This window comes from Rattus norvegicus, chromosome 15 (genome assembly GCF_036323735.1).
Source record: "Rattus norvegicus strain BN/NHsdMcwi chromosome 15, GRCr8, whole genome shotgun sequence".
Lineage (NCBI taxonomy): Eukaryota > Metazoa > Chordata > Mammalia > Rodentia > Muridae > Rattus > Rattus norvegicus.
Window position 1 is genome coordinate 105,117,877 of NC_086033.1, and position 16,806 is coordinate 105,134,682.

General features: G+C 46.5%; 1 protein-coding gene across 47 annotated transcripts in view; it reads right to left on the reverse strand.

The window, feature by feature from the left end:
* Nucleotides 1-16,806, reverse strand: part of Dock9 (dedicator of cytokinesis 9) — a 271,459-nt gene that overhangs the window by 99,536 nt on the left and 155,117 nt on the right. For all 47 annotated transcript variants that reach the window (XR_010057802.1, XM_063274005.1, NM_001105759.2 and 44 more), the window contains exons 12-23: nt 16,471-16,668; nt 15,993-16,115; nt 11,889-11,971; nt 11,250-11,372; nt 6,286-6,365; nt 6,009-6,196; nt 5,786-5,851; nt 4,467-4,559; nt 2,265-2,388; nt 1,790-1,911; nt 860-946; nt 55-144 (exon numbers count right to left, since the gene is read on the reverse strand). Coding sequence is in view for 46 of the 47 variants with exons in the window: in XM_063274005.1 (XP_063130075.1) it covers nt 55-144; nt 860-946; nt 1,790-1,911; nt 2,265-2,388; nt 4,467-4,559; nt 5,786-5,851; nt 6,009-6,196; nt 6,286-6,365; nt 11,250-11,372; nt 11,889-11,971; nt 15,993-16,115; nt 16,471-16,668 (1,377 nt within the window). In the remaining variant the exon portion in view is untranslated. The remainder of the gene's footprint in view (nt 1-54; nt 145-859; nt 947-1,789; nt 1,912-2,264; nt 2,389-4,466; nt 4,560-5,785; nt 5,852-6,008; nt 6,197-6,285; nt 6,366-11,249; nt 11,373-11,888; nt 11,972-15,992; nt 16,116-16,470; nt 16,669-16,806) is intronic.

The following is a 16,806-nucleotide window of genomic DNA, read 5'->3' on the forward strand; positions in this document are numbered from 1 at the left end:
AAAAGAACACCCGACTTACTTTTCAAAGACATTTAAGTAAAAACCATTTGGTACCTTAAGGTATTTCACTAGTTCACTCCCTGAGGCTTGGGCTCCAGATTCCGTTTTCTGACAGTATTGGAAAAAATTGTGTAAGTGCTGATCCTAGGTTGAGGGCAGGGGGAGAAGGAGAAGAAAATCTGTTAGTGTGTGCTTCTAGAAACAAGAGAATGTGCTTCAGGTAACAAACACGAATGGCTTATAAAATTGTGTGTGTGTGTGTGTGTGTGTGTGTGTGTGTGTGTGTGTGTGTGTGTGTACACATCTCTGAGAACTGAGTCTATCTATGTGCTTATTTGTGGAAGGATGCTCACACCAGTGTGTGCTCTGGGGCTAGAAGAGGAAATTTCATTTGAGGCAGGATCTCTTCTCTGTGAACTGGCCAGAGCTCAGATTTTTCTTGTCTGGGCTGGAAGCCAGTAAGCCCTAGTACACCTGTGCCTTTGGAACTAGGGTGCTGGGCATGTGTGAGATGCATAGCTTGTTACATGGGTGCTGGGAACTCATGATTTCCTACCTGCTGCTCTTATTCACTGAGTCATCTACCCAACCCCACAAATGGTTCTTAAAGTTATAAAATTGACCATATACAAACTACATTTAAAGACTTTCCACCAGAGGAAAATTGTTGAAAAAAAAATGTCATAGACTTATAAAGTACTTGTCATGTATATCAGCGTATCACACATAAGCACCTTCTACATACCGTCTTCAAATACAGGCCTATAGTGTAAAAATATGCTCATAAGACACCAGGATGCTGTATTACACAGATAAGAAGTGCGGACGGTCTCAGTCACTGGAATGAGACGGCACACACCTGAGTGTACACGGTGGAAACCAGATGAGTGGAGATTTTCAACAATGGCTTGCCTCCTTCCACCCACTTAACTTCTGGACCATAATGCTGAAGAAAAGAAAAAAAGGGGTTAAAGATCCAAACAGATTAGCTATCTCGGCCATCAATGAGGGCACTGGTGAAGGACTAGGGACCCAAAGAGCTGGCCACAGCAGGAACGCAGCTGTGTCTGCATTTGTATTTGCCAGTTTCTTCCCCTGAGCACATGCCCTTCCTCCTGGGCTTTGTCCTGTCTGCTGTGGCTGTCAGAAACTACTGTCTATTCTACTGGGAATGAACCCTACTTCACCAGTATCTCCTTACCTTCCAAGACAGGGTCTCACTATGTAGCCTTGACTTGACTCTACGTAGACCAGGCAGACCTCAAACTCAGAGATACATGGCTGCCTCCCGAACACTGGGACTAACGGCTTACACCACCATGCCTGGTTTCACAAGTACCTTAAGCAGACCTAAGCTCAGGACTCTGAGTAGCAATGGGGATGACTCCAGACAGAGTGAACAGTCATGTGGGAAAGAGATTCACGTCCGGGGTCTATATCATGTGGAAGAGAATTCCTGAGAACTCATCATTACTGGAACACAGTTACTTCTCAGGAAGGCCCACGCCAGGCCAGCTACCTCCATGTCTCGGCTGTAGCTCCGCCAGACAGGCTTATAAAATGCCTGAAGGCTTATAAAATGCCTGAAGGCTTATAAAATGCCTGAAGGATAGTTCTGACAAAGTGTTATCAAAAGCACACATTTACTACTAACTGTACACACACTTACTTCAAAATAAAGAAAGAAAGCCAATGATAAGAATCTTCGTTCTGTGTTATTGTTGTTTTTAGCCATTCTTACTGTTTTCTAAAGAAACTGAGTTAAACCCAACATTCTTCGAATCCATACCCTGCCCATGCTGAGCTCCTGGTAGCCAAGGTAGCCAGACGGCAGGTTGGCGGAGACAGGGATATGCTGTTCATTCGTCAACACTCTGCCGTCTTTCAGGAGAGGAAGCCAGGAGAAGCCAACTGTTGAGAACAAAGAACAACACCGAGAAAACCCGCTGTGAGCTCACAGACTCCTGCGGGAGGGAGAGCCTCGCAAGCCTAGAGAACCCTGCAAGCCTCAGGAACAACAACTGTTACCATCAGTCAAAGCAGGCGATGCGATGAGAAGGCCCGAGATAGGCTCCACATCGAGTCAGACCACCAGTGGGCTACATATACAATTCAGGCATGCTACCATCCCATTGGCTAGAAACCCGCCAGAGCAACCCTTCGCAAAAGGATGGATATCGAGAATCAAAATCAAGAAATGCTGGTGTGGGGTTGATGGAACGACAAAATTATAAAAAGAAAGGAAGGGAAGCTGGAGGCCCCACCCTGTGTCTCCACAGCGTCCTTCTTCTTCGTGCTCCCTTTGGTCGAGTTGTCGCAGCTGACGTGGAAGAAGGTGAACAGTAAATGGTGCTTCTCGTGCAGCTGGGCGGGCAGCTCTATCTTGATCTGCAAAGGCGAGAGAGCAACCATCTAACATCCCACAGCAGCCAGCGACTAGAAACAGCAGAAGGGTTAATGTCGGTTTCCGATGCATGCAAACTGGAAACCAGACACCGTGATGCAAACACAGGCATGAGAATCCGGGCTGAACAGTTCATAAAGCACAGCAGTCTCACTTACGTATAGTGGGGATTAGACAGCCGGCTTTCAACTATACAGGCCTCCTACACGGAGACTTTTGTGTACTTTTGTTCTGGGCACTGTGAGTTAAATCTAGCACCACACACGTGCTAAAGCCCACGATCCTTCACTGTGCCATCTCATGATGCAATAAAGAACTTGGGTGCCCCCTTCGTAAGTGCCCTCCGGGAGACTTGTGGCCATTTGAAAAAATTCACATATAAACCACATTACTTCCAAAGTCAGAACAATTAAGAAAAAGAAGTGCTCGTGAGTACATAAAATATATGCATGTAAATGTGATATTGGGGGCCATCTATTTTGTGATGCATGGTGGGTGTGACGGTGTATACACACACACATGTGAGCGTTAGTGCACACCCAAAGTACAAGGAAGCAAGAGGGTGCAAGGAGTTTACTTAGGACTTGCCCCATTCCCTTGAGAATGGTCTCCCATTGAGTCTGGAGGCAGTCACCAGGCTACAGGGGTCCTCTCACCTCAACCTACCCCCAGCTCTGGGCTTACAGAGGCCTATACAGCCATGCCCAACTCTTTATACTGGTGCTGAGAATTCGAACTAGGGTCCTTGTGCTTCCGCAGCAAGTGTTGTTACGTACTCAGCCATCCTACTCGTGCCCAGTTTGCTACCATAACATCTGCATGTACCAATTATTGAGGTAGGACTCATCGAACTGTATGCATATAAACAGATGGCAACGTTCATAGGCAAAAGAAATGTGAAGCTGCAATGCGGCTCACAACTGTATTAGCGGGAGAGCGCACCGTAATTCACAAGCCATCTCCGGCGGTTACTGCAGTGGGCATGGTGCTGTGTGAACCTATCTAAAATGTGAGCGGTTTCTCTCCAGCAAACCGAGTATGGCAAAAGAAAATGATCTCTCTTGGTTATCACTGTATGCAGAAAAATGTAACATAAAGAATGCGTTAGCTGACTGCTGTGATGTTATTGATAAGGTTTCTCTGGTCAAATCAGGGTATTAAGTAGGTAAGTTCTGAAGACATCAGAAGGCATATGTAAGTTTTAGATCACTGTAAGATCATGCTACCCCATGACTATCAGTCTGAGAGTAAACATTTCTGTAGGAGAAAACCTACCAATACACAGGACAATTCAACAGTGATTAGGTCCAAGGATGAATTTAAAAGGAGCTTTACTAGAACATTAACTGTGGTGCTAAAGGTACAATTAAGAATTTTCTTTCAGGTTGGGGATTTAGCTCAGTGGTAGAGCGCTTGCCTAGCAAGCACAAGGCCCTGGGTTCGGTCCCCAGCTCCGAAAAAAAGGAAAAAAAAAAAAAGAATTTTCTTTCAGCTGAAGGGGCTCGAGACCCCATATGAACAACAATGCCAAGCAACCAGAGCTTCCAGGGACTAAGCAACTACCCAAAGACTATACATGGACTGACCCTGGACTCTGACCTCATAGGTAGCAATGAATAGCCTAGTAAGAGCACCAGTGGAAGGGGAAGCCCTGGGTCCTGTCAAGGCTGAACCCCCAGTGAACTTGATTGTTGGGGGGAGGGTAGAAATTGGGGGAGGATGGAGGGCAACACCCACATAGAAGAGGAGGGGGAGGGGTTAGGGGGATGTTTGCCTGGAAACCAGGAAAGGGAATAACATTTGAAATGTAAATAAGAAATACCCAATTTAATAAAGATGAAAAAAATAAAATAAAAAAAGAATTTTCTTTCATTTATTTGCAATTTGCATTTTTATTTTTAGCACTAAAGGTGTAACTTAAATGAAAAGAATATGTAAAACAAACACCAGTTCTAATGCTATGACTTCAGCATTAGACATAGTTTTACTTGCACTCGGCAAGTAACTTCATGCTTCTATTAAGACTGGTCAAACTACTGACATCCCTTGAAGACATCGTTACCTCATCGTAGAATTCTGGGCTTTGTTGATGGTGTAGGACTGCAGCGAGGGCACTCCTTGTGAACACTGGGCCACCAGGTCTGCCGTAAATGCACTAAAGGGAGAGTCAGGATTCGGTTGATGGAGCAATTGGTCAGGTGTGTTATACACAAAGTGGCCCCTTCAGTAGAAACTTAAATACTCAGACTGCATCTGCCTGAGAGAGCCTGGGTCTACAGGACACTTAACTCTGGGGTCCCAGTGAACCAGAGATCTTCCCTAGCCTATGGCCCACCCCTTCCCACTGACACCCTGCGATTCTTTTCCCATGCCCCCCCCACACCTTTGCCTATAGGATCCCTTTGTGCAAATGTCCTCTGCTCTTGACTATCCTTCCAGAAATGGGCAACTCTTTCCTCTGTCCTCTCAGCATTTTTCTGTACAAAAATTTGTATTTGTCCAAATTAAAATAAATACATTAAATACATTAAAGTTTATTCAACGTCTTCTATTTCAGGTAGCCTTCTCTCCATGACAACATTTGTCAGTAAACTGTGAATTTCCTTTTCTCCTGTCCTGCTCACTTTCTCCCTTCCCTTTCTGGTTCCCTCCCTTTATGACAGGTCTCACATAGTCCCCTGTGGCCTGGAACTCCCTGTGTGCCCAGAAGTCCTCCTGCCCGCACTGCTGGAGTGCGGGCGTTACAAGGCGAGCTACCAGGCCTGCCTTTATGAGGGGTGGGAGAAGGACCCTAGAGCTCGGAAAGAGAGCGAGCGAGTCACGCACTCCTCCACCCCAACCTAAACTTGACAGATCTTGAGAATGACTAGTATTGTTTTACACATTTGTCTCCTCCTTTTCTGGGGAAGTCATTTTAACATAGTGAAGCATTTAGGCTCTTGAGCTGGGCTGCTTGGATTTAGGTTCCGCTGAAGTAAACAGCAGTGAGCAACTTAAGTCCCTGCGATGATCTTAAAGCTAGGAATTCACCTATGTGAAGTCTGCAGCCGCAGGATTGTAAATGTTGGAGAAGAGCCGTGGTGCTATCTGTGGGTCGCAGGCAACATTGGCTGACTGCTGTTCCCATGGTTTACATACTTAGCCCTTCTACTTAGCAGAAGAGACTTTTCCTTATTTATACCATGACTCTTAGTGCCCAGTCAAAGTCTCATGATGGTGGGTATTTAACACACGCTTACTGAGCAACTACGTAAGAGATCCTACCTCCAAAAAGAACAACAAAACGTACAGTCAATTAGGACCAAGAACTTAACCTACGCGTTCTGTGACATTTATAACACCATATTGTTCGAGGTTGTGTTAATTATTTGAGAAACAAACCTTCAAGGGTTGCGAGTCTTCTTCATCGGAATCCTTGAACTCAATGCAGATTGCAATGTTTCTGGCCTGCAGAGGTATGTAAGAGAAAGATGTGAGGGGGAACGACAAGGAAGGCCAGTGTATACATACACTAATAACTATAACTCTAACCCCCCCCCCCCCACATTTATAAAAGAGCCTCAGAGCTAAGTCATAACGGAGACGTGTGAGTCTGTGCGCTTGCCTTGGCAAAAGACTTCTGGCTGTCGTATCTCAAGTACTTGGGGTAAACATAAAGGTGATTGCTGTAGACTGTATAAGGCTGGGTGTGCTTGGGTATGCAGGGCACAAACTCCTCTACTTCGAAGGTGATCGGAGACTTACTGCAGGTTTCAAACTGCCTCATGGGAATGTATGATGAATTCAGGTAATCTGAAAAGAAATCCCGAATAACACAGACCACAGGAAAATCCAACTGAGTGAAAATGCAGGCTGCTTATTACACAGAACGGAACACTTACTAGGGAAGTCGCAGGAAACGTTGTCGATTGTAATGTCTAGATTGCCTAAAATCACTGGGAGTTTGGCCATCTTCTCAGGTCTGCAAACAAAAGAGAAAAACAAGGGAGGTTAACTGTAAAGTCTCAATTCTCAAGTGGCATTTGCAGGAAAAGGACATAACGATATATTGTTCCCGGTAAGAGCTGCTCCTATTGTCAAAGAAACCAGCACAGCCCTCTGACAATAGGGCCCCTCTTCCTCATAGATGGAAAAGTCCCTTCTCCCAAGTATTTGCTCATCCAACCACCCACGGCCGCCACACCCTTTCTTTTTAAAGTTGGTTTATTTTTAGTCATGTGTATATGAGGTATGGGGGAGGGTATGTGTGTGTGAATTCCGGTGTCCTAGGAGGCTGGAGGCATCGGATCCCCCGGAACCTGTTATGGGTGTTTGTGAGCTGTCTGACAGGTGCTGGGAGTCAATCACAGATCCTCTGGGGGGATAAGATGTGCTTTGGGACCTCAGATCAGAACTTATTTTTGTTCTGATAAGATTCCATCTTTTTATGTTTGAGCCATAATCCTCCTAAATCCAAGTTCTAATGCCGAGTGTCTCTGTTCTTCCTAAGAGCTCCACGACATGGGGGCATTTAATCAGCATAGTGTGCGTTCATAACCGTCATTGATTATAACCTTATGCTCCACAGAATACTGCCAAGAACAGGTTCTTAAACTCTCCGCTTCCACACAGACACCAGCTCATTTGCTGCCCTTCTGACCAGTTACTCCAATGACTGAACAGCTGCCCCTCATGCACAGGCACCCCTGACTCCTGCACGGGATATCACATGTCAACATGGCAAACACGTCCTGCCAGGGCTTTGTTTGTTTTCCTCTGTGGCACCGGCTTAGCCACACAATTTAAAAGAGATATGCTCAAGGCGACTGGGTCAACATGGCACAGGTTGTCCCTGGAGAACAGAATGCTGGAACATGCTCTTCACAAGCCTCCTGCTGAGTCAGGTCTTTCACAGTGTTACCAAGGGACACCAAAGCCCAGTGCATATGCTGGTTAGTTTTGTCCACTGGACACAAGCTAGGGTCATCTGGGAAGAGGGAACCTCGGGGAACAGGGCTCTGTCAGGCTGACCTGCAGGTAAGCCTGAGATGTTTTCTTGATTCATGATTGCTATGAGAGTACCCAGCACACTGGGTGGTGCCACCCCTGGGCAGGAGGTCCTGGTTGTATAAGGAAGGAAACCAGGGAAGCCATGAGGAACGAGCCAGTAAGCAGAATTCATCTGTGGACCGTGCTGTAGTTCCTGCCTTGGCTTTCCTCAACAGACTGTGACAGAGAGGTATAAGCCAAATAAAACCCTTCCGTCTCCAGGTTGCTTTTGGCCATGGCTTTTATTAACCACCCTCAGAAAGAATTTAGAGATGTAATTGTTAGTAAAGTTAGGTACAGATGATTTGTTAGTGGCTCGATGAGAAAACCCTGGGGAACAATTTAAAGTTCAGAAAGACACACGCTTGACAATTGAGCCGGGGGTGTTTTGGGGTCAGGGAACAAGAACAGTGGCAGTCCAACTAGTACCAGCTGATGTGCTGTTCTTGCTAAGGCTGGGCTGGTGATCAAGATGATTGATTTCTTGTACCCATTTTTGCCCTAGGCTTCCTGATATGATTTAGTGAAAAAATGTTCATGAGTAGATATGCACCCTGAGAACTTAAAGCAAAAATGACTGTTTTTTTAATATAAAACTTGTGATTTGTGACTAAAATTTATATAAGACTACTTTCAAGGCTTCGGCAAATGATGCCCAAACAGGGATCTGAGGAGATAAGCCCCCTAGTGTTTTGGTGTGGACAAGAGCCTCACCTAGGGTGCCGCAGACCTCCTCCACCACACACACACACACACACACACACACACACACACACACACACACACACACACAGACTTGAGTGCCGGGTTAGGACAGGAAATTAATCTAAGTTGATTTCTATGTGTTTCCCTCAGGATAGGATAGGATAAACCTAAGGAAGATGGTTCTTTATGAAACATATTAGTAACCTATACAGGGGGGCAGCAGATTCAACATTGGGCGGTATTCCCACTTACACAATGTTCCAACCTCCTGCTTTTAAGACTCTGCTGGCACAGGGATCCCTTTAGCAGCCTGTCCTAGAAAAATTGCTCACCTGAATTAGAGCATCACTCAAAACTCTTAAGTTCTTCCTCCACTATGATCATAGACTATGTGGAATACATCATCTGTCTTGGGGTGGTGTACCCCACAATCACTGTCAGGGACTCTCAGCCCTGCTTTCCTTCTGTTTGTACTTGACTACAACATCAACTCCCGGACATCCCCAGAGAGGAAACGGTCAGGAAGGCACTGTCTCCACATCCCTGGCTTTCAGTTGAAAAGGTTCTAACCAAGAGAACTCCAGGAGAGCCCAGCCTCACCCTGCTGCACTGTGCCTCTGTACCGCTGTGAGAGATGTGTCGAGAGCCCAGCTATGGGGTCAGCAACTCTCCATGATCCACACCACCGTACACTACCCCAGTGACACCCCACAGGAGCTCTGGGAAATCGGTCCTCAGGCGTGTCAGTTTCGTGCAAATACACATTCTCGTGGTACACAGGGCCATCATTTCTCTCTCCATGTGAACAACGTAACACGACAACATCCCACACAACATCGAGTAAGCCCCAGCCGAAGCTGTGAGGCTACAGCTAAGCGGTGCTATCTTCTTCAATGACTCAGAAACAGTTCATGACAAATAATACTGTCAAATGTAGGCACCTAAGAGGACTGAGCGTCCCCTCCTCAGTCTCACCAACCACGACTGAATGGCATCTTCACCCTTTTTACAGAGTTCCCTCAAGGGCAGATGTAAAACGATCGAACTTTAGTTCAACAATCTTCACTGGAAATTTCTCTATCCTGTATCATTATTTCTTGCCCCGACTATATGTGGGAATGACTTCTGAGAAATGCTGTTTGAAGCTTGCCTATACAAATCCAATGTCTGTTCGTTCACCCACTCTGTGACCAGGATAACACTGTGCTTTGAGATCTACGTGCTCCCTTTCTGCTCACACTGTGGGCCTGGCCTGTCTATAACTAACATCTTTCAGAACAAACCATCAATGCAGAGAGAGTATCTTGTGCATTGTATGGATGCACCATCTGTCAATTTAAAAAGCCAATGGCCTATGGATTAGGCAGGAAATGGAGGTGGGACATCCAGGAGGCAGAAAGGATTCTGGGATAGAGCTGGGCGTGGGAGTTTGGCCTGGGAAGATGTAATGAGACAGACGCAGGGCACCTGAGCACAGGTAACCAGCCATGTGGCAGAATGTAGGTTAAAATAAATGGAACAGTTTAGTCATGATCTATCAAGAGTAGAGCCTACCAAAATGGCCAAGGTATTTGTCAATATATTTTGAGTCTGATTCTGATTTCTGGGAGTGTGGGGCTGGGAGAACAAACCAGGCCAAACTTCAACAAAATGGCACCCAACATGGGGCTCCATCTGTGAATGAATTATTCTTGACATAAATGTAAACAGTGAAGTAAACTGGTGACTATATTTATCTTATGCTAGCCCCTAATAACTATACAGAGAAACTAAGCTTTATTTAAAACTGCACCTCAATAGCTGAGCAGTTAAATGATCTACCTTTACTGTCTATGCTAATCGTGTGTGTTTCTATGATCTCTCTCAGGACTCCTTCCTCACAGCTCCAAGTGCTCCATCCTCGCTAATCTCAATCTCCCTCTCTCCCTCCCTCCTTCCTCTGGTTGGCGGACATCACACCCTGCTCTCTATTCTGTGCAGTTGTTGGGTGACTTCCTAACAAGGCAGAGAAGAAAAAGTAAGAACTGTTTACACAAACGAGATTCTTGGTATAAGTATTACAATGTCGTTCGTGTCTGGATTGAAACAAGCTATGAGGGCAGAGAAATCAGCATTTGAATAACACAAGGGTAAGTGTTACACAGTGCACAGAAGCATTACGCCTGCACACCAATGTCACTATGCTCTGGGCTCCCCTTGAACTAACTCCTACAAGGCAGGGAATCCACAGCTCTGATCACACCTATGTTCAGTATTTCTCGTTATTACCCATAACAACGTGTGTGTAAGACGTGGTAAATAGACTTAACACCATTCCTTGAAAGCCACACTTCCCTCTCCAGACAAAAGTGAAAGCTAATGTGTAGAGATAGGTTGGGAATATCTGCTTGTGTCTTTGTGTGCTGTTCTGAGACTCCTGTGACAGATTAAGACAGGGACAGTCAGGAAGACGACCACTGGAAGACAGGCAGACTGGAGCAATCTGCTATAAGCCAAGGAAATCCCAGGAAACCGGGAGCTGGGGGAAGCAGAAAGTATTGTCTCCTGCAGACTGGGAGAAATGTCCTACCAACGTCCTTTAAGCTTTTAGCTGGGGGCACCTTTCTCGGTATTACAATGTGATCTGGTTTGCTATAGTTACAGCTAAAGTAAGGATTATGTAAATTATCACCTTTCCCCACATTTGTTCAGTAGTACCAGGAGACCCTTCAATCAATCTTGCAAGTCAGACACCTGTCAATTGTTTATCTTTGGCCACTGCTCTCCTCTTCCTAATACCCAGTCAGGAAGCCACAGACCAGTAACTGCACCTCTACAAGTTGAAGTGGTCCACTGCTTCTGTTTGCCTCCTGCAGTGGCTTTGCTGCGGCCTGTGCATCTGACAGGGGTCCTTCAAGTAGGCTCTTCCTGCCTGTGCCTACCTCCACCCCCAATCCATGCTACACAATCAGTAAGAATTCAAGTCAAGCAGAATCTTCTGTTCCTTCTGTCCTTGAGGAAACGCTGTCCCCACCCATTCCTCCTCTGCCCCACAAACTAATTTACATGACTCCCCCCCACCACCACCACAGAGCTCCTCAGGTGTGGGAACAAGCAAAGGTGTGGAACTCACTTCCGGAAGTCTGCGAGCAGCTTGAGCATGTCCTCATTTGAGAGCTTATTGCTGTCTTGCCGGTAGATGGCAGAAAACCTGGCATTTTTATCCAGGTTTCCAGATGTGTCTTTAAACAACGTCCTGAGACAGAGAAGCAATACGTCAAGGGCTGAGTTTCCAAAGACCAAAACAAGGACGATTCTGGTCTCTGCACACAGACTAGTTACGATTCCACTGGTTGTGGCCAACAGAAACCCACTGTCCCCCAACGCTGTAAGTATTAATAAGGAAGACCACAACTAACTTGATTTACACAGAAAACTGTTCCCAGCCAAAAATCTGTACCGAGGAAACAGCACACACATTCACACGGGACACGGGGGTCGGGGGAGACAGCGAGAGGCTGCTCCTCGAGTCCCCAGCTGCACCATCTGAGCTGGAGGCACGTGGCCAGGGCTCTCTCAGGACAAACCTCCTGTTTGCCCTGCTGGAGTCCTCTCTTCTCCGAGCCCTTGCTCAGAACTGGGGATTATTTACTTTTGATCTCTCCAGTTTGAATCTCTGACTCAGGATAATCAACTCAATAGGTAGGCCAACTTGTGTGTTGGTCTGTCTGTCCATCGGTCCATCCCAGTTATAAAAGGCGTTCTCCCTTACCTTGCTGCCCAAGCAAACGGCATTCGGTACTGTCCTAGTCTTTGACATGCCTGCTTGGCATTCTTCAGCACCTTCTGAGCGACCTGGAACAACCAGAAGAGCCCTGAGATGCTCAGCCTCAGGAGACCAGACCAGAGCAGCTACCACCACGTGATCGCTAAACCAGCCCTCACCATACCACCCGGCCCTGCCTACAGCACTGATGGCGCTGGCGTCAAAGCCAGTCAGACTTCTTCATTTAGCGTAGACCCTGGCAGTGATTCTCAGAATTACAGAGTTTATTTCCAAGGTGCATACATATCCTTTCGGTCTTTGCAAACTACAAGCAGGCCACTCTGCAGCACCCTTCCTCTCACAGATTTTATTTCTTTTTGACTAAGGGCTAATTATAGGACACTGAGGCATCCATGCCCAAATATCCATGTACCAGAGTTTGAGGAAACACTAAGAACACACTAAGCTTCCTCAGCTCCTAACCCGCACCACAACCTGGGAGACGTGCATAGGGGAGGCATAACTAGGTGCTCGCTTAACCACACCCGGGCCTTCAATTGTTGCACTTTTCCTTCATAAACACTATCACTGCCTCAAGACCAATTCTGCTTGCCCTGAGTTGACAGAACACATCAAACATATTGGCTTTTGGCCGATGACATGTATGAAGAATGGGTCTATGGGTAATCAATTGCCCCATGCTTTCTCCTCCATGATCTGAGATAATCAAGAGGGAACCCAAATGCTGTGTGTGTGTGTGGGGGGGGGTAGTGTGGTATGTGTATGTGTGGTGTGTGTGGGTGGGTGGGGTATGTGTGTGTATGTGTGTGTGTGTGTATGTGGTGTGTGTGGTGGTGTGTGTGTGTGATATGTGTGTGGTATGTGTATGTGTGGTGGTGTGTGTGTGTGGTATGTGTGTGTGTGTGTGTGTGGTGTGTGTGTGGTGTGTGTATATGTGTGTGGTGTGTGTGTGGTGTGTGTGTGGTATGTGTGTAGTGTGTTTGTGTGTGTGTGTGTGTGTGTGATGTGTGTAGGAAGGAGCCTGTGGTCTAGGATAGTCCAGAGGGGACTGAATGCTGTGTGTAGGAAGGAGTCTGAAGTCATTCACGTTACTTGAGTGTGTCAAATCAGACAGTCTTTGAGAAACTTCTCACAGCTGAGAGGCTTCGTTTCCTTCTGAGCTGCAGAGTCAGGGTGACCGTCAGACAAGCATCATGCCCTAGACGTTGTGGGCCATGATTTGCCTGCTGCAGGCCCTCCAGTGATCTGCACACACCATCAAGCATGAGAAGCACTCACTAGGAGACAGGACGAGAGCAACAGAGCTGCCCATGCAAAGGTCCATCAGAGCAGCTCTGTGATCCCGCAGATGATAGGCCTCTACGTGGTGAGCCGTCTCACTATAAAACCCGGATCCTTCCACATTCATGCTGTGGAAGACATCACTACCTTCAAGGGTGAACCGAAAACAATCTTGATTCAAACGGATGCCAGGAGAGTATCTAGCACACCCTTTCTTTTTTAGTGGTGTGTATATATCCTTCCTCCCTGAGTGATTTATAGCAGGCTCTGGGAGTGCATGGTCCTTGAACAAAGACACCTAATTCTTCCTCCCACGAGTTTACAGTAAATACGTTTGGATTTGAGAATTTTAGTTAGGCATCATAGTGCACATCTGCAATCCCAGCACTAGGAGACAGAGCCAGGAGGATCAGGTTTAGGGCCAGTCTTAGCTGCATAGTAAGATCTTGCCTCAAACAAATCAGTAAGGAAGGAATGGTGACCTAGTACACCTAAGGCCCTGGGTTTTATTTCAAGCACCACAAAAAGTCCTCTAAAAGATTGGAGCAGCCATGTGCAAGTACATGGCAGGGTAAAATCAATACTACACATGAGGGTTTAACAGACTCACGTCTTCCCTGTGGAAAATGAGAGCCAACCAAGGGCACAGAGGGAAAATACTTGTGAAAGCAAGAACTCAATGCTTACGTCTCCTCCAGAGCCCTCCCTTGCCCCACCCAATGGAAATCTGTTCCAAGTGATGGTCTGGGTGAATACTACACAGCCTGGGAAGAGGAGAGCAAAGCTTTTGGCAAAACAAGGTAATAGCCCCATGCCAATCTATCACTACTTCTCTCCAGCTATGAGATGGGTGAGCCTCGAGCCTTGACTTCATGAGATGCTGTGGAGCTGTGAGGAATGCTGGGAAGCAGGCCGAGGAAATGTTGGCCCACCGTGATGCCTCTGCTTTGCTCCAGCATGCACTGCTGGACTTCAGCTCATGTGTGTGCAGGCAGAAGCAGCCACGTGGATGTGGATCATATGCACCTCGGACACACCTTCTGTCAGCACAGCCCTGCCCGAGGTCACTGTGGATTCACCACTAAACAGATCAAAAGAACTTCTTATCCAATGTTTTTCGGACTTGGCTTGAAATACTAAGATGGCTTCTCTCCAGGAAGCATACTCCATTCAGCTTTTATCAGCCAAAAAACTTAGCGTTTGAAGATTACTGGCAAATGGACTTTTACTCAATGGGAGCTGGACTCAGGGATATTTCATGGATGTGTGTTGTTCTCCGCACTGCCTGTCCCATGTTTGAGTGATTCTCACCCTGGCCTGTAAGGAAGGCAGGCTGGGCAACCTTATTCTGTGCTCACATGGGGGACACTGGGGCCACGGAGGTGAGAGGCATCAGAAGTGCCCTGGCTATGCTGGCACTCAGCACTCAGATCTTCTTAGTCCTTTAATGACCATTCTATCCTGGTGGCTGTGCCTAGGATATATAGGTGGCCACAGGAATGACGTTTTCAAATCTCTGAGCCATGTTGGTAAGCCTCTGTGTGAGGTCTGAGGTGTCCACCCACACTGGGTCGGCCGACCATTCCTTCTTCGTGCACTGGGGCCTCTCTCAAATGAACACTTAATATCAAACCAAACCAACGCTCTAACAGCTCTCAGCATCCCTGTCCAACCCAAATGAAGAGCTGTGAGAAAGCTGCAACCATTGTCCTGGGCCTCTCCAGGCACGGGACAGTAAGAAAACAACTGAAGACTTGTAGGTCGCTATTTCCTAAGTTCCTAGACTTCTGATACTTAGTAGTTCTATAATGTGGGTTACAATATGACTCCAGAACCCAAGGGGCACATCAGCAATGGCTGACTTCAAAACATGTGCTTTTAGATGAGACAAAACTTAGTATCAAGCTAATAATTCCTTTGAAAAACTAATTTGTTAGAATAGAATAGCAAATGATACGTTTTATTTACATGTGAGAATGCTTTCACTAAGGGCTGGAGAGGTGGCTCGGTGGTTAAGAGAATACTTTTAGTAAGAACTGGACACATAGGAGCTAGAACTTAGCAAAGGGACAGAATATATGCTTGGCATGTGCCGATAACTGGGCTTGATTCTCTGCATGGACGAAAACAAACCAAGTACATAAAATCAAAATGGACAGTAAATACATGTAACTGCTCTCTATGATTTAGTATTCATCTTTCCATGTGTGGTGTGCATCATGACTGATGTATGTCTGCATGTGTATATAAAGACTGTGTACATGTGTGTGCATGTCTGCATGAGTGTGTAAAATCTATGTACATGTATGTGCATGTCTGCACATGTGCACAAAGATTGTGTACGTGTGTGCATTCTGCACATGTGTATATAAAGATTGTTTACATGTGTGTGCATGTCTGCACAAGTGTGTAAAGGCTGTGTACATGTGTGCATGTTTGTGGAGGACTGAAGTTGAATGAGGCATCTTACTGATGGCTTGCCACATTGTTTACTGAAGAGCTAGCTCGCACTCAAACCTTGAGCCTGCTGATTCTAGTCTAACTAGTCAGTTTACCTTGAGGGTTCGCTCTCTGTTTCACGAGTGCTGGGACTAGAGACGGGGCAGATGTGGGTGTTGTGGATTAGCATCCCGGTCCTCACACTTGCAGCAAGTGCCTCAGCGTCAGAGCCATCTCCCCAACCCATCTATGTGCTTTAGACTATCGAGTATGGCTCACCTCTGACCTCCTAAGTTTGAAGTTTGGCATGAAAGCCATTTCATAAGTTGTTACTTTTAAGCAATTGCAAAGCATGAAAGCCATTCCTACCTTAGAAGAGTCTGAGCTTTTCATGTAAGGCTCAGCACAGTGCGTGATGCTTCCTTGGAGGACCTTTTCAATTCTGGCCACAAGAAATATGTCTGGGTGAGGACACGTGACTGAAAATATTCCCTAGAGAGACAATGGTTCTCTTTAGTCAGGAGAATTCACAGATGAATGTCCCCTCACCACAAAAGCAGCAGACGATAGCATGACAGTCCAACCAGTGAGGAGACCAAGGCTGAACACCTCAGAGGTTCCTCAATCCACATCTGCTCAAAAAGTCTGCTTGGTGGGAAAGGCGCACAGGAGAAGGCTTACGGAAATGAGTGACAGGCAGACCACTTCTCCCTCCATTTGCTTTCAGTCCACTATTATATACCCTGCCCTATATTAACGACAGAAACAGCCCACTGGTGCATGGCAAGGCCTCACCGAGCATGTCTAACATATAACAAGAAGTCTGAGTGGTGCGAGCTTTCCCCACCTGCTTCGGATACTGCATGGCCGCCTGAAGGGCATCCTGGAAGGCAGGTGGACTCTGACCACCGTTCATCAGCACTGGGGATGCAGGGGCCAGCATCTGCCGCACTGAGAAGTGGTTCAGGTCCACGTGGAAGTCAGCAGAAATCTTCCGGTTGTATTTTATGTCGAACAGGGACAGGGTGACAAAGAAAGGCTCCACCTGAACAATAACATCAATAAAACCCCATGATCATAAAGACGGTTGGGACAGATGCTGCTATGTAAGCAGAGTGATGAGCCCTGTTTAATGACTGTCTCCTTGAAAGTTATCTGACATGACAACGTTCATCCTTGTCAC